The 25,219-nt window shown below is 30.2% G+C and overlaps 1 protein-coding gene across 1 annotated transcript; it reads right to left on the reverse strand.

The window, feature by feature from the left end:
• LOC142333811 (uncharacterized) lies at positions 1-22,642 on the reverse strand. Its single transcript, XM_075381348.1, has 5 exons — positions 22,408-22,642; positions 18,543-18,695; positions 14,608-14,736; positions 9,386-9,526; positions 1-5,588 (listed from the first exon to the last, which is right to left on the reverse strand). Exons 2-5 carry the CDS (start codon positions 18,690-18,692, stop codon positions 4,953-4,955), a joined length of 1,056 nt encoding a protein of 351 aa, XP_075237463.1. The 5' UTR covers positions 18,693-18,695; positions 22,408-22,642; the 3' UTR covers positions 1-4,952.
• Positions 22,643-25,219: the final 2,577 nt, after the last annotated feature.

Here is a 25,219-nt window from a genome sequence, read left to right on the forward strand (position 1 = left end):
TACTGGTAAATCATATTTTATCTTTTATTTATTTATTTAAACTGACAGGCTGACAAATAACTTCAGGCATTTACAAATAATTTATTTATGTTAATGTGTTAAAAAATTCAAAACCAACCTTAGATTCAAATTCCAAACCTGGATGTAGACACACAGTAGTACCACTCTCACCATGTAGATGGGACAAAGTCGGTAGCTTTTAGATTTAATCATCATTACTAGTACAAGATAAATAATAAACCTGCATCCGATTACACTACAATACAATCGATTTGTTTTTTACAAAAAGGAATGGGGTAAGTTTTAAATAAAACAGCAATATGGAATGTACATTTTAAAATTAATTGATAAAACAATTTTTTAATATATCTAAATATATAAACCATGGTTTGTGGTATTGATTTCACAGACTTATAATAAAATCAAACTAATAATTCTAAAATCTTTTACATTACGAACAAAATATTATTTACATCATATAAAATTCACAATTTACATATTATAAATGTATTTCTTAAACTGAGTTTTTTATTACGATAAAATAGTATATTTAACAAGGAAAGTTATTTTCAAAAACATTAAGTACAGATAAAGCATAAGTCATATAAACCTGCAATTGTAAAATTTTAGCAAATTATTTTGAAAAATTGTAAAAACCTAAGAAAAGCTCAACTTTTTGTATAACCTGTAACTAAACTAGAAAACTAAAGTCCCCTGAATAAACAAGAATAAAGAACATATAATCAGATTTCTGAAAAATAATAAAGCTTTTGGTGAGGACTTGATAACTGTGCAATTTTTAAAATTATAATGATTTGGAAAACATAAAAAATGCCACAGAATGGGAGCCCGATTCTGGTATATTTTTACTTTACAAAATTCAAACAAGTCTCTTAGTGTCAATATCTTGTTTTCTACAGGTCGCTGAAGACTGGCAAATGCAGCTGATTGTTTTGTAGTACTTCCAATTCCATCACAAGATGATTTTCCACGGCTAGCACCAAAGAAGTTCCATTCAGTTGTTATCCCAAAGTCTTCTTCATGGTGGCACAAATTGATAACATTCTTGAACTGAGCAGCTGAACCATCACTGACATAGTGTATATGCTTTATTTCAGTCACTATCTTCAAGTACTTGATCAGTTTGTCAAAAATAAATGAAGACAATCGCTGACCATGCAAATGCTAAGATTCTGAAGCTTGTTTTTATTGTATAAAACCATGAATGGATGCAGTGTAGCTTGGCTGTTGTCCCAGTGGAATCCCTGTATAGCACCTTGCACAACAAACGAATAGTTCTCAACAAAATCTATCAGGATAATGGTATGATTATCATTTTAAATTTTCCTTCAGTTGTTTTAAATATGAAATTCGACGTTTTGAAACAAAATGGTGGCTAGTCAAGCAAAAAACTTTAAAGAAAGTTTTTCAATAAAATTTTCCATGGATGCCTGTTGCAACTCCAACGTGTCTGTCTGTATGAATTCACTGCTTATATTCTATTAGTTCCTCCCAGTAAAAAACTTTAAGCTCATTTAATAAATAGGACTACAATCCAGATTTTCCAGGACAATGTTGTAGCATTCAATCTTTAGATTCTAAACTGCAGACAGTTTTCTCAATCAACACCTTGTAGTCATTCTTGATGGATATTGCAAATATGATGATCTTACCATTTTAATGAATGGTAAACACAAAGTGAATGTATGCTAGTAGCACCAATTGTAATGCACCACTTTGGCCTAACATTAACATTTACAAAGAACAATATAATTCAAAACAATACATTTCACAAAATTTTGAGAATGCAATTTCATGGCCATAATGTATGTAATAAGCTATGAACATCTCTTTTAAATTGTACAGAAGTATACATTTCTGCATGTGGACTTTATCACCACTGATCCTAACTGAAAAAAAAACTTTCTTTCCTGGACAGATTCAAAAAAATTCACAATCTTCAAAAAATTTGACGACTTGTCTAATATGATCTTTCAATTTTTTTTTTCTTTTTTCTTCTGATGTACGAAAATACCAACTGCAGATTTGAGCTTTCCAGCCTGTTTCACCACTCATATTGAAACTGGAATTCATCAGCTGTTTTCTCAATACTCCAGCTGCTGCGTGCCAATGTCAAAATCTGATCTTGTTGTGGGCGAGCTTGGATCAAAAGTATCCTTGATGCTGCTTGCTCTTTAATGTTTGCATTACATCAGTCACTTAAACCAGCAACAGCTGCTGCTGGTTTGAGTTTGTAGTAGCAATAGCATCTTGTGCTTTTCTTACCTTCTGCTTTTACTTCGTATCTCCTGAGATTCCAAGTGGTAACAATGAGGCATCCATTTTTCCAGAAGCTGAGCCAATACTGCCTACATCGTGGGCATAACTATTGACCTGGCTTGAAATCATAATTTGTTAAAGCTTTTAATCGGTCAGCAGAATCAATATCAATAAGCCACAATCCTTTTCTGGCTTTGTGCGACTCTTTTCCAATGTTTTATAGTAATCCTTCAGTAGGAATTCAAACTTCATCAGAAAAAGAGCTTTATGATAGGAACATATGTCAGCATCTTCATTAAAGCTAATTCCAGATTGCCGCTGTAAAATTCTTTGTCCATTGCTGATAGTTCTTTCACAGGCAACAAAAAAGCTTTTTCAGAATTAAAAGTTAAAGACTTGTAACATTCAGAGCCATCAGGTTTGCCAAAATGGCAGGGGTCAAGAATTTCACTGACTTTAATTTAATTCAAAACACAGTTGGGGAGATAACAATAAATGTCAAAATTGATTATAGAAGTTAGTCACTACCAAATATGTCAATTCACAAAAAGTTGATGCTTCTGTATAATGTTCTGTAGAATGGAGTTTTCTAGAACATTTTAGAAACTGGACTTTTTCAGATCAACTAGAAAGTTCTACAATAGTCCAAAATTTTCTCAAACCCTGCAATTCTTTTTTAAGATATTGTAAATTTTAGAACATTCTTTAAAAAATCTAATAATTTTCTGAAGCACTGAATGTGTTCCACCTTCAGCTGTTTTAATTAACTAGAAATATCCACAGATTAAAAATCTGTCCTGTACAAAAAATTAATTATCTTTGAAAAGCTTTCTTACCTACTATAATATTTGGGTCATAAGACAAAATGCACAGATTATGTAGTTTAAAACCTGCCCTTTCCACCTATTATAAAACTAACAAAATCTGAGAAGGTATACCTGAGATATAAGCCTTCGAAGTGGGACAAAACGTATGATAAAAAATTTTGATGAAATTTGGTTATGGATTTCTACTTACATAAGATTCCAATTTCTTTGAAACTGCAAGATCATACACATAATTATTTCCTTTTTCAAATTACAAAGTCTCATTCTGATTAAACTATTAGATAAGGAAATATATATGCTCAAACTTTGACTTCCAAAATGTTGCGACAATTTTTGGCTAAATTTCAGCTGCTATATCTCAAAACCAGGTTCCAAAAGAAACTTGTGACTAACATATTCAGATATAGCATAAAAATTTAACCAAAATTTTAATCTGTATCTTTATTATTGCCATCAAAAGTCAAAGATAACTTTTTACACGTGTCCATAAACTATAGGTAAGTACCCCTTTCTCAAGGGGCCACAAAAAAATCACGCCATAACAGATAAAAACCCGCAATTTCGTATAATGGCATTTCAGACCATGGGGAATCTCCATCAAAAATTTGATGATATTTGGAGTTGGTCAACTGGGGACGATTTTCAAAAGTGGATCACTTAACGTGGAATGACTAGTTTGTAGCCTTGGCCGGCTACTGTGGTTTCGAATGGTAGTGTCCTGGCCTTTCATCTGGATTCCTGGATTCGAATCCCAGCAAAGTATGATATTTTCCACACACTACAAAATTGCCATTTCACCTCATCCTCTGATGCAATACCTAACAGTGGTTCTACAGGTAGAAAAAAAACAAAAAAGGTACTTGGTAGCCATAACAAAGCCAAAAGTTGATTTTTTAATTTCATTCTAGTCTACTTTATTTGTTGATTGATGTTTATCTATTATAAAACTGCTCTATTTTTATTTTCAGATAATTCCATCAATAATTATCCCCTTCACCATCGACTCCCATATACAGTGATATCCTGACTGATCAGTTTTCCTTACCTATGAGTCTATCAAAAAACTTTTCTTTTTTTTTACCCAATAAATATTGTATATAAATTGCATATATAACAATTTCATTTTTAACTTTTTTTTAAAAAAATCACTTGTGTTTGAGGTATGCAAGGTAACATTTCTGCATTAAGTTGTAACATATAAAAAAATTGTGATAAATGTAATGTTAAATTATATACAATAGAAAAATTCTGTTATACTTGTTTTAAATTATGCATAAATGAAAGAATGATATAATTTTTTCCTTAAACAAATTTCTTAACATAAGAACTTTTTAAAGGTCATAATGATTCTCTAATATACATATTATTAAGATGTCTCTTAAAGTATAACACTCTTCTTAAAAGATTTTTGACAACAGTAACATACAGAAATTTTTTTCTTTAGTGTGGAAGTTAATGTATTTTTTAAATTATAACTGCGATTAAAAGACTTTTGACAAACTTTATATGCATAACTTTACTCTCTTTGTAAATTAATATGCACTGTCAAACTAGAAAGATGATAAAAAATCTTTTGGCAGAAGGTTACAAACATAATTCTATTCCATAGTACGAACTAAGTAAAAATGTAATTTTAAAGCAGAACTTTGATAAAAAGAGTTCTAACAAAAGTTGCAATGACTATTAAATATAATGACTGTGTATGACTATTAAAATGTCTCTTTAAATTGTATTTATGATTAAATGACTTGACAAAAGTTATAAATATAATAATATTCCTTAATGAGAATAGTTAAAATATTAAATCATAACTTTGATAAAAAGACTTCTGACAAAAGTTACAAATTAATTTCTCTCTTTTGTATGAGTATTAAGATGCGACTTTAAATTGGATTTACGATTACATGACTTTTGACAAACATTGCAAACATAATTTTTCTCCTTAGTATGAATATTTAAATGTAATTTTAAATCAGACAGTTCATTAAATGATTTCTGACAAAAGCTACAAATAAAATTTTTCTCTTTTGTATGACTATTAATATGTCTCCTTAGATTGTTTTTATGATTAAATGACTTTTGACAAAAGTTACAAATATAATTGTTCTCCTTAGTATGAATATTTAAATGTAATTTTAATGCGTGACTTTGAAAAAAAGACTTTTGACAAAAATTACAAATATAATTTTCTTCTTTTATATGACTATTAAAATGCCTCTTTAAATCGTATTTACGATTAAATGATTTTTGACAAACATTACAAATATAATTTTTCTCATTAGTATGAGTATTTAAATGAAATTTTAAAGTAGAACGCTGATTAAATGACTTCTGACAAAAGTTACAAACATAATTTCTCATATTTCTATGAATATTAAGATGTTTATTTAAATTATTTTTACGATTAAATGACTTTTGACAAAAGTCACAAATAAAACTTTTTGTGGTACTTTCCTTGATGATTTCTTTATCGATAGTAACCTGTAAAATTAAAAATAACTAATAATTAAAAGATAAATATCTTATAATATTATAAATACTATTATCTTATAATAATTAAAAGATTTTTTATGAATTAATGCAAAATTACATCAATTACAATAACATTAAGTGTTGTATCTTGTAATAAGCCACTAAAAAAAAGAATATTTTTAACATATATTCAAAATCAACATGTTTTTGAATATTATTTAATCATAATTATTAATAAGGAACTTTACTTATCTTTTAGTAGTTTATAAACAGTATGTCAGAGAAGTTCCCAAACTAAATTAAGTAAAAATATAGGTTTAAAGATAAACTAATTTATTCACATCAGCCCTCTACAAAGAAAAATTCTTCTCTATTTATATACTCGTTGAAGCACCGGTAGAGCCGATAACTGCTCGGTGCAAGCCCTTTGGATGGCCTGAATGTCATCAAAAAAGTGGCCTTTCATCTTCAACTTGAGTTTCAGGAACAGAAAATAAATACGGCGGGTGGGATAAGACAGTGTTGATTTACAATGTAATAAAGTGTTAAAACTGTTGTTAGGGCGTCCAACTCCCTGGATCCCGGTACTCAGGCCGGATTCGACGACTGTGTCGCATCAGGCATTTCATTACTTACAAACAGAATTTAGGATTCAAGATTTGACTAGTTGGGACAAATTAATGATGGATCAGGTCCTTTGAATCGAAGAAGGCACTCAACATCACTCTTGATTTTTGCTGGTCAAGCACCAGCTTTCATCCCCAGTTAAAATTGTTTGCAAAAATTCAGGTCGTTATTGGCAGTTTCAACAAAGTCTTGAGCATAAGAAAGGTACACCTGCTTTTGTTCTTTGGTCAAGAAGTGTGGAACAAAATGACAGCACACATTTCGGCAGTACATTTTTTCTGTTAGAGTACCACGTGTTTACTGATGTTTAGCTCTTCTGCTATGACCCAAAGGGTAAGATGAGGTTGTTCGAGCAGAAGTGTGAGCACTTTCACAACATTTTCGTCATGAACAGCTGTTGATGCCTTCCTGCTTTGTTTGTTGTCATCCAACAACATCTCTACCATCTTTAAACCGCTTCCACCACATGTATGTTGTAATAGGAGATGCGGCATCATCACCGAATGCTTGCTGAATCATAGAATAAGTTTCAACAAACGATTTTTAAAGAACACAAACTTTTATCGCGCTTCTCTGTTCCATGTAGCAAGCTCGCACAAGGTACCATGAACACAATGTACATGTCCGAATGTAACTTGAGACTGGAATGACGAAACATTATGAAATTTTATACACACACTCGCCAGAAATCGTAATACATAATTCCTTGGTTGTCTGAGAGATGGCACTACTTGTATCGAGTTACAGAAAAATTTGGGAACTTTTCAGACATACTGTGTATACTTTACTGAAACTTCATTATCATATGAATGTTTTAAAAACCAAGAAAACTAACAATTTAGGAATTTTATTACAGATAAATATATTTATCCATATCGATCAGATCTACAAACCCACACATTTTATATTTTTATATATGCAGAATGTTTTTATATATACAGAATGTCTGGTCTAGGGAAATCCAAAACTAATGACTTATATTTAGAAAACCAGTCACAATCTCTTAAATGTAGGTTCAAACAACAGAATATACATCTAAGATTTGTTCAATATACTCTCATAGTTAGTAGAAAGCTGATGTGCAGACCAAATATGACGTCAATTATGATAAAAACAAAATATACTACTTGTTTAGTCAGCCAATACTACAACTTTTTAATTTTTTAACTTTTTAATTTTTAAAATTTTACACATTATATATTTTAATTATTGCAAGTTTAATACGTAATTTGATATTAAATTTTATAAAGAAGAATTACAAATGAGGATGTGGGTTGCTACGAAAGTACCATTGAAGACATGAAAAAATAAGGTGAGTGTCATTTTACTTCATTTAATTCTATACTTGGGGGTATCAAGTAGAATTTTACACACACACACACACACACACACACACTCACTCTCTTTCTCTCTCTCTCTCTTTAGAGAGAGAGATTCTAAAATAGGCTGCCAAACATCTACAATGGTTTTCTTACATTAAAATAAAGAAAATAGTTCCTATAAACATGGTACTAGAAATGCTTTATTTTACGCGCTAGCTGCCATTTTGTTTTTTTTCACTAAATTTTTATTTCCAGAATGGTTTGACTAATTATGTTGAAATTTGGCATGGTACTTGCCATAGATAAAGACCTGTTGTTAGAAACTTTATCTAATAATATTTTTCAAAATGGTGGCCATTTTAAAATGTTTAAATCCAAATAATGCAAAAACAATAAATTTTGTTAAAAAACCAAAAGAATTAAAAAAGTTTTCTTTTTAATTTAAAAAACTAGCATTCTTGGTTTTTTAACTTGCTTCATAAAATAATGAAGTGTCCAATACTACAGGTATATCATTATTAAGGCACATTTTTATTTAAGATTTTCTATTAACTTATCTCCACACCATGTACAGTTACTGGTAGAGGTTAGTACAACTTCAGGTAACTTTTCATCAAATGATTCCTCTAGTTTGCTTTTGACTGCATCTGACATTTTTAGAGTATTTTTTTCAAAGCAGGAACCTACTGGGACATATTTAGCTTTATATTTTTGTGACCGGGGAAATATCCATTTGTATTCATTACAAATGGAGTTTATTTCATTTAAAGGGGCTCTCTCCGAAAATTCTACTGAATCAGTCTTAGCAAAATCATTGTCATGTCTTGAGCGATTGCCAAACCGTACTTGTTTTTACAGTATTGACAAACTGAAGTGGTATTTTGACCGCTGATGGTCGGTTGATAATTTGATCAATATTTATTCATTTAGAGGTAGGTCATTTACTTGAAAAACCTCTTTAGAAAATTGAGAGTAATATTTTTTACGACAAACTTCATTAACAAAAACACCAACAGAACAGTCCATTGTACTTTTCTGTTGACATAATAACAATAAAAAAAACACAACTCTAAAGAAAAAACTTCATTTCAGTAATTATAAAAAAATGCAATAGCACTGACTTAAAACACAACCACTCACTAGCACAACTACTGAACTGATGAGCTGCAGTAGTATTCCCGTAAATAACTTAAAAATATTTAAAAAATATGTAATGTTATTATATATATATATATATATATAATTTTTTAAAAACTGAAGAGGCTAGCCTAATAATGTTTAATTTCAAAATTATTTCTGAAAAAACTGGACAAAAACACACACGCACAGCAAAAGATTAATAATAATTGAATGCAACTGCTTCAGTTTACAGTAATCTGATACAGGAAGAAGATTAAAAAAAAGCAAGGACTACAGTACAATTGTAAGAAAAAAGGAAATTATGACTAATATTAACATCAAAATATGTAGTTATACTATGTTACTGATGAGTCACTTCCATCTGTGATGATTATAAGTGAAAAAATGTTACTGATGAGTCACTTCCATCTGTGATTATGAGTGAAAAAATGTTGCACTGCAGCAGGAAAATAATTCATAAGAATATGTTTGTTATAAAAACCAATGTCGATGTAAACAATGTACATATGATATATGCGATCAAACTAAGCAAATATTAAATAAATGTATAATTATAATACCGTAATCTTATATTATAAATAATACGACGGTAAATATGTCACAACAGTGTTTTATCTATATTGCGTTGATTTTAAATTGTTTACCTTATAAATATTCAAATACAATTACAAAAAAATCACCCAAAGCTTATTAAAAATATGAACTCTATATACTTACATGACCCGGATCAAATCTGACCTCCTCTTCTGTCTTTACAGTGTGCAAATGCTCACCATTCATTTGAAGTTCATTGGTGGTTTTCATATTAAAATTAAGCTCTGATGAAACTTCATCATCATTCAATGAGGTCTCAGATTCCTTAAAAAAAAAAAATATAAATACAAACCTTAGAAAATGTAAAATTAAATATTAATAAATAATTAATATTACTCTATATAGATTACCACTTCCTTAAAAAAGGATGATATGTTGGTTTGTTTGTTGTATGTGCTCACATTCTTATTTTAGCTGCTATTGACACAGAGTGGACTAATGATAGTGCGGCAGGTGGCTGCACACGGCGGCTCTCTCTCAGACAGCTCTATCCCACTAGAACAGTCTGTCGTCAATTTATTTACAGATAATTTTTAAGTGTATATTATTTTTATTTACTTATTATTACTTATTTTTTAATTAATTAAAAAAAGGGATTATTAGTAAATGTTTAGCAGTTAAAAAAAAGGATTCTTTATTTAGTGGGTGCACATCCAGTCAGCGCATCACTTGGTCTGTTCTGTGCAAATAGCAGCAGTTGGACTGGCAACTAACACAACCATATACAAGACTAAACAAAGAAGATTGCATCCCCAAGTCAACTCCCTGTTATCAATATGGCTAGCGTTAAACACATTATTTTTCTATTAAAAACTATTAAATTCTATATCTACTAATTCCTTAAGCCTGTTTTAAATATAAAAATATCAAAATGTTCAGAAAATTATTCTCTATGCACTAAAATTTCTTTTCTAAAATATTTCTGTAAAACACTTAATATTCTCATTAACATGAATACACAAACATGTCAAGAATCCAGAGGACAGACCCCTCCAACCGGCTAGTTTATATAAAACATATGAAATAATGTGTGTGTGTGTATTTATACGTATATATATATATATATATATATATACATTCACACAAAGGTGGGCTGATAAGCTTTCGGCCTGATAAAGAAACCATTTTTTTGGTTTTATTTTTCAATATAATCTTCACAAAGACTAATACATTTTTCATACTGGTGCTCTAATTTAGTTATACCATTTTATATAATATAATTCATCATGTTCTTCAACATACCCATTTACAGTAACAATAACTTCCTTATTGCTCTTAAATCATTGTTTACCAAGCCATTTTTTGAGATTAGGAAATAGGTGGTAGTTGCTGGGAGCTAAATCTGGTGAAAGACAGATGAGCATGCAATTTGAACTTTAGTTCGTTGATTTTTGCCATTGCAATGACTGATGAATGTGCTAGTGCATTGTCATGATGAAACAAGATATTTTTTTTTTTCACTAGATGTGGTCATTCTTTTTAACCTGCACGTACTTTTTAATATTTTAACAGTCTCGGCTATCTCATACACTTTTAAAATATATTTTTACATACATTTTTACATATATTTTCTAATATTTCAGGAGCTGTCACCTGAGCAGGGCATCTGGAGTGGGTTTGTCCTTAGTGTTCTTATAACCTCTTTTAAATTCAGAAACCCACAATTTCATCACTGAATATGTTGAAGAAGTCTTTCAATGTTAAGTCCATTTCTTGAGAAGAAATAATAAAAAAAAAGAGAAATAATTGGGGTTATGAAGGATGACATAAAAATAATTATGTGGAAAAATAAGTGACTAGTACTTATGCTAACTATAAAAGAACACGACTTGTTAGTATTTACAGAAAAGTTGTAAAAAAAACCAGTGATAAAAACCAGAACGTATAATTAATTACAATGATGCCAAAAAAGATGTTGACTTCAATGATCAAATGAGTAGCTGCTAGACAGTTTTAAGAAAAGGTGTGTAGTGTACAGAAAAGTCGCCCTAGAATTAATATTTGGTTCATTATTAACCAACGCATAGGTTTCATACAATACCAAACGTAAAAAAAATATTCAATTTTAAATTTTAACGATACGATAATCAAAGCTCTGGTTGGAGAAACAATTCAGATGCAAAAACCAAGAACTCCTAAGAGAATTTATTCATTAAAAATCAATCCAGAGAAAAAGAAAAGATGAAAATGTAGTGGCTGTTACAAGATTTTACAGCAAACTTTTACGGAACCCAGAAACAGACAACAAAGTCAGAAAGGTTAACATGTATTGTGATGAATATGACAGAAAACAGGCTTCGTGTTTAAACTGCTTCAATTCTTCTCATGAGAAAATAAGAATTATGTTAGACAAGCAATGAATTAAAATTATTTTGTATTAGTACCAGAATATTTTGTGGTGGTTACGGAATTTTTCCAGAGTAATTTAGTTATAAAATTATGATGGTTTTCAGTGAAATATTTCAGTTTGGATATTCTTCATTCATTACAAGGTAAGTAGATATTAATTTTAAATATACAGATAATAATTTCAATTTTGTTTCATCAAAATAAATCAATGCAATCTTTCATTTAAATTTAGATTTAGTTCATTCTTAAATATGTGTACTAATTACTTTGTCCATTTCTACTGTAACTTTACGAGTATTGTTTTTATTTAAAATAATGATTTCAGGTAATTTCATTCATTTTATAAAGAATTTCCTATATTTTTTCTTTCACTGAGTGGGATAACATTTATTATTAAACATATTCATTACATTTTTATTATGGTTTTTTTATGGTTTTATTCAATTCCAATGTATTTATTTATGTTTTTCGATGATTTGTTTCATGAAATTAAATTTACCACATTTGTTCTAGAATTAATGCTTTCTTGCATTTTCCTGAATCAAAATTTATATTATTGTAAAATTTTATGTTTTATTTTTAATTATGTCAATTTATTACAGATTCTTGATATATATTTATATTTAAAAAAATAATAATTACCATTTACTAACATAAATATTCAACTATACTTTTAAACCAATCATTGAATGCTTTTATGAGAGAGTTTTACTTTTTCCACCATTGAAGAAATAACAAAAAATAAAAGTAATTCTATATAGGTGGTTTATAGCAGGAATAAATTATAAAGAAGTTGTGCCTATATAAAAAGAAATACTACTTTCAGGCTGAAAATTCCCTGTACCAAGTCAGCTGCAGCAAATATAACGTACAGAATTTAGCCAAACTGTTTCGGAGTATGATAGTTCATACTGTTTCTGATATATGGCAAAACCTTTCAATTAGTTTGGTTATAAAACAAAAAGGAGAATAATAAGGCAATACATACAGAAAGCATTTTCCTGTGCCACTTGATGGAACATGAATACAGGGTATATGTCAGCCGTTAACGCACAGAACAGAATCCTTTAACAAGCATCATAGCAATTAACTGCTATGCAGTTCCATCTAGAATTCGAGAACATATGGTACTACTTATCATACGGGATATATATTGCCCATGCTGCAACTAACGTGTTAAATCATTGGAATTGTTTTACTATTAATTTTTAAAATATGTTGATAAACTTTTTTGCAGGTACAATGTTTGATCAGTTTTGACAAACAAAAACTACCAAGTCACGAATCATTCCAGGATTCCATCTTCCTTGATGCCGATGTTCCAATGTCAGAATATTCTGATGGAAATGCTCTCCTTGTTCATCGCTGACAGAGGCTAAATTTTCAGGAAAAAAAGTCTAGGTGGCAGTGAAGGAAATCAATTTTTAATGACATCCTACATGTTTGTAGTTATCTAACAGCTTATTATTATTAACAAAAATAACAGTTTAAATAAATAATAGTTTTCATCCTTTCTGTTGTCTAAAAAAACCACCACCAACGTCTTTGAAGGACTTCCATGCAGGTTCACAGTCGCTAAATTTAACAAAAGTCGAGTCCTTAAGCAGTTTCTTGATTTGCAGACTGATAAATATACCCTCTTGAGCTTACCATTACTCAATTCCAGAAACTTATTTTTAAATGATTAAATCCTGGTCCATCTTTGTCTAGTGCCTTTACAAAATTTTTCATGAGTCTGAATTTTATGTGAAGTGGTGGCAGTATGATTTTACCACTCACAATTGATGATAAATGCTTTATATTTTTTTCACCAACCACAAAGTTCTGCCACAATGGCTAGTTCTAGTAATGTCATTTTGTATCATGACTATCCCAAAGACAAAGAAAACAATATTATATAAACCCACCTTGTAAACCTAGAAGTAATACAACAAAACTTTCAGATGACTGCAAACTTGTGATATATGCTCTTTTATTTTATTGTGTCTAATAATTGATACTACAGTTTCATAAGTTTAATTCATGTTGACTGTATGAGCTAATGGAATGGATGGCAGTTTGTTACCCCAATGCAATAAAATTGCTTTCATAACTTTAAAAGAGTCAATAAAGAGCCAATCTTCAAGAATAAGCTGAATGCACAGCTAATTCTTCAGACCATCAACATCAGTACATACACACAATGAAATTTTTATAGTAAAAAACGTTGAGTTTTATTTTCTGTTCTAAACGCAGTAACTTTTTTTCCGCTAAAAGATTTCACTGTTGCAGTCTAGACCCCAGAAGTTCCAGCTCACTGCTTGATTTAATTCACGATTTAAATTTTCACAGTTAATGTTGTTAAATTAAATGAGCAGATTTCTCATCAGATCATGAACATCTGCACGTCCTGCTTTAAAGTTCCTGCACCATTGTCGCACTTTGCTGTAGCTCATTGAAGTTTCACCGTACACATTACTTATTCGTCTATGAATTTCAGCGGCATTACACCCCTCAGTCTGAAGAATCAAATTACCGCATGCACTTCACACTTGGCGGGAGATGCTATTGTTGTAGATGTGTTTACGTGCTAGCTGCATGTTCAGAACTAAACAAAGTGACGCGGCATGATTGAAAGCCATACTAGAGACGATGCACTACACATATGTGCAAAGGTTCATCCGATTTTTGCACGGATTTTTATTTCGCGACCGATCAGACCTTGAAAAAAAAATACCCTCGTATTTAGGCCTGTGTTAAACCAATTATAAAGCAAATTTCTATACAATGTATTTTTTGTACCATATTACTATATCTCTTTTTTCTTACACTACTTATGTTCCAAATTTTTTTTGTTACTCAAATTTAGTATGTTACCCATTTAACATTAGAATGATTAGTTCAAATTATATGATAAAACATTTTTAAATTATCCTTTCCAATTATCCAGATTTGGCCTTACACAGGGCTATCTGGATAATTGGTATTCCACTGTATGCAAAATTAAACACCCTTACCAATTCATTTTCAACTTTTAAACTTTCTGAATTAATTAAGGTGGTCTCTTCAATTGCTAAAGGATCTTTTGGAATATCATCATCAATAATATCAAGCGGTTCCTCTTTCAATCTTACTAAATCTACTTGCTGTAACACAAAACAGAAAAATGAATGCTACAAAGTGAATATGTTTATGATTTTTGTATAATTTATATTAATATAAAGATAAATTGTATCTCTAATTCACTTACCACATACATTAACAGTGCAGCCACAATTAAATTATTATTATTATTATTAGGTGACTTTAATGTGCCAGGTTTTATATGGGAAAACCTTTTTTAAACTGTTGGGGTAATTTTCTTGATTTAGTTTTTTTTTAACTTACTGACATTAGAGTTAATACTGCTTACAATGACATTTTTTATAGTGTAAATTAACTTACCTTTCGAGATAATGTTACCCAAGATTTTGAATTCTAATCTTATATCTGATAAATACATACCAGATTATAAAAATATAAATTTTGTAAGTTTCAGCATTTACTAAAAGAGATTTGATTCTAATTAATAATTATTGATTATTATTCATTTTTATTTATTTTTTATATCGGCACACAAGCTTGAACATGGAAATGGAATTTTGTAGCGTACAAAAAATACCATGGGACTGGGATTTATTATTCATCATGATATAGAAATTTTTGCTGAGGAACTGCTAGTATGCATTAATATTGTTGACAATATGAATCAATAATACTTATAAAAAAAATTAATTTTCCGAAGCATTTCTCGGTACTTAAGTATTAACGCCACCGCAACTACAGCTTTATTTAAAAACAAAGTAGTCAATCTGATTTCGGTGGATTAACATTAATTGGATTTCAGTGCTATAACATTAAGGTTATATTATTAATAAGTTGTATATATTATGCATATTTAATGTTAATTATAAGAGGTTAGGGAGCGAAGCAAGCGTAGGTTATATTTAGTTAAGTTATTTTGATATACGTACGATTTGTCAGTACCCGAAGTCAACATATACGTACGAAGCCAACATAACCTAAACAGCAGCTGTAGCTGCGGTGGCGTTAATACGTAAGTACCCATTTCTCTAATGAATTTATTAACACAGTTATTAATAGGAAAAAAAAAAGCTACATACGCTTCAAAAATAATGTAGGATCTACTTATTATTAAGAATTATTTAAGAACAATGCAAATGAGGTTTTATATATATATATATATATATATATAAAACCTATATAAAAAAGATATTGTCAACGTGCTAAATAATGGTATAATCTTGATGTAATTTATACTGATCTGTTGTGCGTCTGATGTAGTTAAAATTAAATTACTTACTAGAAAACTTGCTGCATATGGATTTAATAATAAATCGTTGTCTTAGACACATTCATTTCATACAAACAGAATTCCCTGTCTTAAGATTGACAATTTTATCTCAAAGCCTATTTATGTTAGATCTGGAGTAAGACAAGACATACATTTGGGTTCACCAATTTTCCTAGTATTTGTAAATGACAATTTAATTATACAATATTACATTTTTTTTTAATTATTTGCAGATGATATGAAACTACTTAATCCTATTACAAATCCAGTTGATAGATATTCAGTTGCTTCAAATCGACTTCAGTTCTAGTATCTTCTATTATAGACTTAGGTGTATATTTTGATAGCAAGTTATCCTTCAGTAAATACATTAGTTACACGGTATTAGTCACTAAAAATTGTAAATTTTATTAAGAGATTTTCTACAAATTTTAGAAATAATAACTCTTCAGAACTTTAGGGTATGATATTATATACCCATTACTAAATCATGGCTCTGTTGTCTGGTGATCTTTTATTGACTTGAAGTTAAAATTATTAGAAATACCACATAGAATCTTTCTTAGATATGCTGCCTATAAAATTGGTGATTCTATGAATTTTACTAATCATAACTCTACTTATATTTCAAATTTGTTAAAAATACCAAGTACTGAATAATTTCTGACAAACGTAGATAATATTTTCCAATAAAATTTTGGGTAGTCATTTCCACTACTGTGTGATTTATTGCAACTTTTTGACTTTTTTATACTAAGTAGGGCTGCTTAAGCATAATTTTCCATATTTTATGTTTCAATTGATTCTCATAGGAGATCACCGATTACTAGGCTATTTTTACTATGTAAAGTACACTTAAGGTGGCTAGACATTTATAATACTAAAGTACTGTTAATACCTTATCAAGAGCTATTCTCTTATGAATGATAATTTGTTATCTATTTATGTTTTGTTTTTTTTTTTTATATGATTTTGTATCATGGGTTTCATGCCACCTTTTGAATTAAATACATAAATAAAGTTTAAAATTTACCACACTTATCAAAATTTAAAAACTTACCAAATATCAATCACAATTACCAAATAACAATGAAGACAATTAACAAAATTTTAGCAAGTACGTTGAAAGATTATTAAACTAGCAAGAACACGAGGTAAGATTTTAATTAAAAAAACCCAGCAACATGAAATGCAAAATCCAAACCACCTAATCGAATAAAAAATTTTGACAAAATCTGGAAATCTTGGATAACAATGATCTGGAAATCAAGTAGCAAGTGATGGCTTGATTGGAGCAGAATTATGGAAAGAATAATCAAAACAGCCAGGAAAAACTGAAGAACTTTTTCTTAAATGAGATATGAAAAACAGAAGAAAATTCAACAAGATTGGAAAAATGCATTAATACTTCCACTACATAAATAAGGAGATAAAAGGAAGTAAATCACTACAAAGGGATTTCCCTCTTACCTATGACAAACAACATTCTTTCAAGGGCACTTCAAAATAGAATCTAATTAATTGAAGATTTTCTTGGTAGAAGAAAAGATTCAAGAAGGATTCAGAAAAGGAAGATCACATGAAGAAAAATCTCAAACCTTAAAACAATAAAACAGAAAAAATGACAAGGCATAAATAATAACTAATAGTCTTTGTAGATTTCAAAAAGACTTACAGCTCAATTGATAAAATTCTTCATTTAACTATATTCTACAAGAATTTGATGTAGATCCTAAAACAATTAACATTACTAAACACACTAATTACAAAATCAGAAGTAAAGAGAAGTGTCAGAAGAATTAGAAATAAAACAGAAGTAAGGCAAAGGAATGGTTTTCCATCAATTCTTTTTATGTGTCCTGGGGAAAATAAAAAGGAAATGGGAAATGATGAAAGAAGTTGGAAAACACCACTAAATAAAATTGGGACAGAAAATTGAAAGGAATTCAGATTAACTGCTTAATCTTTTGCTGACAATATTACAAGTTTCATGGAGAATCTCGAAAAGGCAGCAGAACAAGTAAACCACCTAAAATAAATTGCATGGAAAATAAAGCTAAAATTTTATTTCATAAAGGAAATTTCATGACTAAAAGATTCTCTCAAGTCCCTAATTACAAAACATGGAAAAATCAATAAAGTCAACAAATATAAATATATGGGAGAAATAATCCAAATCAATGTTTTAGATAAAGAAACCAGTAAAAATAAAAGAGAAATTTAAATTAGCCTACAAACTAACAAAAGATATTCTCAACTAAAAGAATATTTCAGTAGATGCCAAAATCAGGCACTAAAATACAGTAATCAAAACATAGGATCTGTTTGCATCAGATGCATCTTCAGTTTGAAATCAGATATAATAAATCTAACAGAAAAAAAGAAAGTAAAATCTTTAAAAAAATCCTAGGACCCATAAAAATACAAAAAAATGGATGCAAATTAAGAAGTAATCTAAACAAGAAGAGAGAAGGCGAAAACATACAGAAGAAAGATAAATAAATGTAAAATAATGCTTCACTTTCTCATATGGAAATGAACAATTTATTGGTCCTCAGAAGGCCAAACATACAAAAAATAAATTATAAAAAACCTTACATGCTCAGATGATGTATCAGTTTCAGTCACGTGATTTGGTAAAAAAATGCATATCATTTCCCCTACATTATCTTGTTCATTCTCTAATTTAATATTTTTACTAAGAGGCAGAGCTTCTTTAATAAAAGAATTATTTACAGATTCATTCATTATCTGTAAAAAAAAACAAAAATTAAAATAATTATCCTTAATAAAATAAAAAAAATACTAAATATAAAAAGACTTCATAAACACAAATGTTGTAATTCCTTAATGATTATTGTTAGTTTATGTTTTACTAGCAGACCCGGCAATGCTTCGCTATTGCTAGATTTGAGTACATATATAGATTAAATGAATAAAATTGAAAGTTTGATAAAATAATAACAAAATGAACATTACGGAAGCTACACAAAATTTAATCTTTCCTTTTTCCCCATTTTAATTTTTACCATATGCCCTTTCACCATTTTCCTCTTTTCCATTTCCTTCCCCATTTCTCTTTCCCTTTCCCAAATCTTATTTTCACTGTTTTCCATTTTCCCCTTTTTTGATTTTTCCCTTTCTTCCTTTTTCCCCGCGTGTAAATCGGCCCAGTAGTTTTTTAGGCTATAGCGGACATACATATCGGAAACACTGAAATAGAATCGTAAAATATTTGGTATAGTATGTGTTGCTTTTATGTCCAACAAATAGTGCTGTTTTAAAAAAAAATCATGTTTTACCTGTTACAGGTGTGACATCTTAGGTATATAAATAGTAGGTATATAAAAACATACCCGTATTCGAATGCAACGCTGTGTCAAAATTTCAAACCAATCTGTGAAGACCTTCTGGAGATTTAATCTTTTAAACAAATGAACATTTACATTTTTATTTATATAGATGGTGGTTTGAATGAGGTATATGAATGAGGAATGTACTGGTTTGAATGGTATTTGATATTGATGCAAGCTTTCCTAATGAAGAAGATAAGAACTTAAGAATAAGCAAATATTAACACATTGACTGCCATGTGTCGCTCACACTAAATCACATGCCATGTGATAAACCCCTTTATACACTGATTCCTACAACACATGAAAGCGACGTTACAACTCTCTCGTGCTTGAGGTGGGAAATACTTTTACTGCATTCAATATTGCTTCTTCAGCACAGCATTTTTAAAAAAAATGTTCATGACCACCACTAAATCGTTGCGGTTTAAGCATACCTGTTTCTCGAACTCACCTCAAAAAACCATTTGAATGAATATTCAAATGCTAGACATAAAAATTGATCAAATATTACTGTTGACCTATTAAAAATTACATATTTTTAAAAAGTTTTAGAAAGATGTTTTTCAAACTTATTTTTATAATTTTTAGCATTTGTCTGTAAATTGTTGTATTTAAAATCCTATCACTTTTCAGATCCAGATTGTGTGTTGTGTTTTTAAGTTGAACTTTTCAAATTTCAAACTTTTCATTTTTAATTTTAATAGACATTATTTACATCAATTTTCTAAGAAGTAAATTCTCTGCAAATTTAACTAGAAATTTTATTTGTTAATTGGTAAATTAATCTATTTTATTCAAAACCTTAAAAATTTTGTATTTTTCAACAAAACTTTTTCGTGTTTTACCTAATTTTTCTTAAAATCTAAGTAAGACAGAGGTCTGGGACCACTTTATTCTATTTTTTAGATCAAAAACTATAAAGAAGCACAAAATTTACCCCTTGATTTGTACCCCAATAATTTCAGAGGGAGCAGAAAGCAGGCCTAAATGTTTTGCAAGCCAAAACTCTCTAACAAATTGTTTTCTGACTTATCTTTATATGAAGTGATTTGAATGACATCATTAAGTATAAAGCAAGACTAGTTGCTAAGGACTATAGTCAACATACAGGGATTGATTATTTTGTCACTTTCGGCCCTATTTCCCACCTAGAGACAGTCAGGGAACTTTTAGCTTACTCATGATGTGAAGACTGCGTTCCTCAATGAACAATTAAACAAGAATGTATGTGTTCATGCCATAATAAGGATATGAGATGTAACACAAATTATTAAAAAGTTTGTATGGCCTTAAACCAGCTTCTAAGTGATGGTATAAATGCCTAACACACTTCTTATAGCTGTGTGATCTAGAATAAAGCAAGGATGATCCTTGCATGTACCATGGCAAAGAAATTGTGGTGGTTTATTATGCTGATGACAGTCTTATTTTAGGTCCTTCTTCAAAGATCATGATCCAATTACAAAATTAAATTGTCACTTTGAATTAAAATCACATGTTGTGAAAAATTATATTGGAATAAATATTACTGTAACAGATAAATTTACAATGATCAGTCAGTAGTCAAAGGTAGTTTTACAAAAATATGAGCTTAGACTATAAACCTTTATTTCTACATATTGAACTTGGTTGGGAACCTGGAAAATCCCTCTAATCTCCAGTGGTGAACATTGCAGGGAAATGGTTGGAAAATTAAATTATTTAACTTCCGGCACAACACCAAACTTAAGTTTCCTTGAATATTACATCTAGAATACAGTCAACCAATAAAGGTCCATTTTAATTTGGTAAAAAGAATTTTCAGATATTTGAAATTTAATCCTGAAGCCAAATTGAGCCATACAGTGATGCCGATTATGCATACAGTCACTGGAAGATCGACTAGTGGAACTCTCCTTCAATACTTTGGTAGACCAGTTGTATGGAAAAGTAAATTGCAGTAATATGCAACATTCTCTTCTACAGAAATTGAATATGTTGCTGCAACAGAGGCAACCAAATGGTTGGTTTGGCTTGACATCAAGTTAAAAGAAGTTTATGCTTGATGTCAATTCAAAGCTAACTCACTTAATAAATAATCAAGAGTGTCATTAAACTTACAAATAACCTGAAGTTCAACAATAAAATAAAACATATCCAAAAATAGATCCCATTTTGTGGAGGAAGATGGGGAAAGAAGGAAGCATTCCATCTGAAAAACAGGTACCAGATATATTTATAAAATTATTATTATCTATTTAAAAGTAATGAAGACACTCATGGGTATGAAAATCCAATGAGAATTATAGACTTCTGAGGTCTTGAAAAACAATAAGCAGTATTAATATTTATGTACAATGTTCATGTTTTATTTATTTGTTTCATATATTATTTATAATTCTTATTTTTGTGAGAAGCTACTTAATTTCATAGACCTTTTAACAGAATCTAAAGTTTGCAGTGTTATTAAGTAGGCATATGTATTTAGTTGTGACGATGTTTTTCTCCTTTGTTGACAATAACAATAGTTTTTGTAACTTATCTGCTTATTTTAGCGAGTTTTACCTGACACTAATAAAAAAGATTTACATTTGGTAGAAGTTAACATGAAACAGATCGTTTTTCCATTACTTATAATATAACTGAAAACTTCCAACAGTCTGAAACTTTTTTATGGTTAGCCTTTGAAACCACCATCAGGTATTACTTCAAAGGTTAAATGAGATTATGTATGAATGTAAATTAGGTGTAGTCTTGTGGTCTCAGATCGAAAATTCCTAAGAAGTGTGGTTAATTGAAACTGAACCACCAAAGAACACCATATCCAAGGTCTAGTCTATTATAAAACTGTCAATTATAAATTGTTCTTTTTATTAGTATCTGAAAATAAAGGATAAGAAAATAAGTATTATAATGTCCAATAAAACAGTAAGAAAATTACTATGTATAAACGACTAATAATAATGTGCCTATAATATATGATGAAAGTTTTTAACAAAACGTTGCTTAAATAAATGATTTTACAACTCGAAGGATTTTATCACAGGTTAAAGCCCACACTACCGATTCATTAATAAAAAAAACAAAATCATACTTAAATTCCATTAGAATAATAAAAAGTTACTTACTGAGATAAACAAATGAGCACCCCAAGAACTGAATAATACTGAAATTAGAAAATAGAATCTCTTCTTAACACCCCTTCACAAAAACGGTAGGCGTAGAATTATTGATCCATGATGCCAACACATGCAATTTTATACTTCAATATATACGATATCTCGTTGTAATGTTGAAACAAAACTAAATTCATATATAAATATGATATTGCACAACAGACTTAATATATAATTTTTCATTCATTGAACGGTTAAAACGGTTTATTATAAAAATAAACTCATCGGGTTGGTCAAGTGGTAAACTCATCGTCGTAAATCAGCTGATTTTGAAGTAGAAGTTCTCAGGTTCAAATCCTAATAAAGGTACTTTTTTTAAATTAAAGGTATCTTTTATTCGGATTTGAATACTAGATCATGGATGCCGGTGTTCTTTGGTGGTTGTTTTTCAATTAACCACATGTCTCAGGAGTAGTCGAACTGAGTTTGATCAAAACTATAAATTTAACGATAAGTTTACATTATACTGATAAGTCGCTAATGACTTTAATTGTTGATGCGATTGTAATAAAAGTACTAAAATATAAAAATAAAGAATTTACTGGAATTTTCATAAAATTGTTAGAAGCCATTGTTATTTATAAATTTATTTTTTTTTAATGGGCTTGCATTTAATATTACTATTTTCTTTGTTAACCTAAAAGTAATATAACACAAAAAAGAACAAACTTAAACATAAAAATTCAAATAAGTTTATAAACTTATATAAATAATAAACACCTTTTTTAATAACTTAAACAACCAGTATTCATTTTTAATTACTAATAGATTTTTGTCTATAACGGTCGGCGGTGATGTTAATTTAAAAATATATACCTTGTGTAGCGACAAACCGAATCAAATTGTTTAACTTTGTATTTATAGTAGTAAAGTTATATATAAATATATATATGCAATACATATATATAAAGTTAGGGGGTACTTGCGGAGGAAGTTGGAGCTCACAGTTATTCGTGCAGGATACTAAAGCTTTGGGGTCAACACAAGATCACGTTCAGCCCGAGAAGACCATGATAATGCTCCTTAAGGACCATCTGGCTGTGAGGTGGCAAGCCCGTGTGTCAAAGCAGGCAAACATATAAAGTATGTTCAGGCTTAGAAATACCTTGGGGTGTTACTCGATGAGAAGTTGAAATTCAAGAAGCACCTTCAATACGTCGCGGGGAAGGCCTGTAGTGCTTACTTTGGTATTCGACTTATGGTCAATCCTGATTTGAGTTTTAATTTTAGAACTATGAGTATCGTCTACGAGGCCATAATGCTAGATACAGCGCCTGTTTATGCGGGTAGGCTGAAATTTAAAAGTTTTCGAAATATTTTACTGAGGGCGCAACGAATTATGTTATTGATGGTAACGGGTGGTTACTGAACGATTTTACGAGAGGTGATCTTAGTGATGGTAGATGTGAAGCCAGTCGATATTCTTGCGACAAAACTGCAGAAGGATATGTTGCTAGGAAGTGGAATTAGTTGACTTCTGAAAAGATTCGGTAGATAGAGCAGCATGGATATGAATTATGCCAAGCAAGATGGGGTGAGACGGAAGACGGGAGACGCATGATCTCTTCCCAGATATTAGATGATTGCGGGGCCCTCCTGGATTTCCCCAATAAGTATGTTCCTCAGTTTCTTTCAGAACACGGTGCTTTTAGAGGCAGATTGGCGTGATTAGCCTGGTGGATTGGGGTCTATCCTGCAGTGTGGGGTACTTGATGATGCCTTGCGCGTGCTGTATGAGTATTCAAAGTACAATGAGAAGCGCACTGAGGTGATTTGTAGTCTCGAAATTGTCGGGTCGACTTTGGATATTCAGTAGAATTGTAGAAACCGGGCCGAATGGTCAATAGTAGAAGAATTTATGATTTTCTTTGCTAAAGAAAGAATGGCAGCAGGGATGTAAGGTCCCAACTGAGCTACCTTTTGTTTCTTTGTTTACATCTTGTTTTATATTTTTGTTGTTGAGTTGTGTGTTGAACTCATTTTTACCTATTCAGGTAGGTAAATTTCAGTTCCTTCACTCGACGTTAGGTAATTTAATCTTTTTAAAACTTCAATTGAGATGTATTTTGTTTTCCACGAGTTTGCCTCAGTTAGTAGTACATCGATGGGAATGTTGCTTGTGGCATTCGCATCAGGGGCATCCTGGCCAAGGCAAGACTGTAATATGTCAACCACCTTGGTTTCTGAAGATGACCTCCAGTAAAGCCCATCAGAGCTAGTTATGGAGAGAATAGCATGGTGAACGGAAATGTCACATGGTGGGTGTTTTCCCCTACAGGGTCAGGATGTTTCCTTTTTCCAATTATGAGTCTTTTGTCAAGGTGAATACAAAAGTAGAATCTGATTGTGGTAGCTGAATGTCATTGAGTATAACAAGTGGACATTTGTTCAGAGAGTGAAACTAACATTTGTACTTTAATTTCCATAGACTTTATTAGCCACAACTTCTGCCATGCTTCAAATGTTGTTTAACTTTTCTTGAAGATGCTGTACCATACTTCCTTGAGGAATGCTGCATTTATGGGAAGTTGTGGAGACAATTCAGTCTGAAATTTAACCTTGAAACATCTATTGCTTAGAAAAATAAATGAAAATGTTTAATTATGATAAGATAGATGCTGATTAATTTTAAAAAGGCCAGTGTGCACATTATCTAAAGGATTGACAGATATCAAGAAAACCGGTAGAGTAGATTTATGTCTAAAGCTGTCTCAATATTAGCAAAAACTCTGTTCGATGGAACTATGATATGTTTGAAAACCAA

The sequence above is a fragment of the Lycorma delicatula genome, chromosome 13 (genome assembly GCF_047948215.1).
Source record: "Lycorma delicatula isolate Av1 chromosome 13, ASM4794821v1, whole genome shotgun sequence".
NCBI classification, from domain to species: Eukaryota; Metazoa; Arthropoda; class Insecta; order Hemiptera; family Fulgoridae; genus Lycorma; species Lycorma delicatula.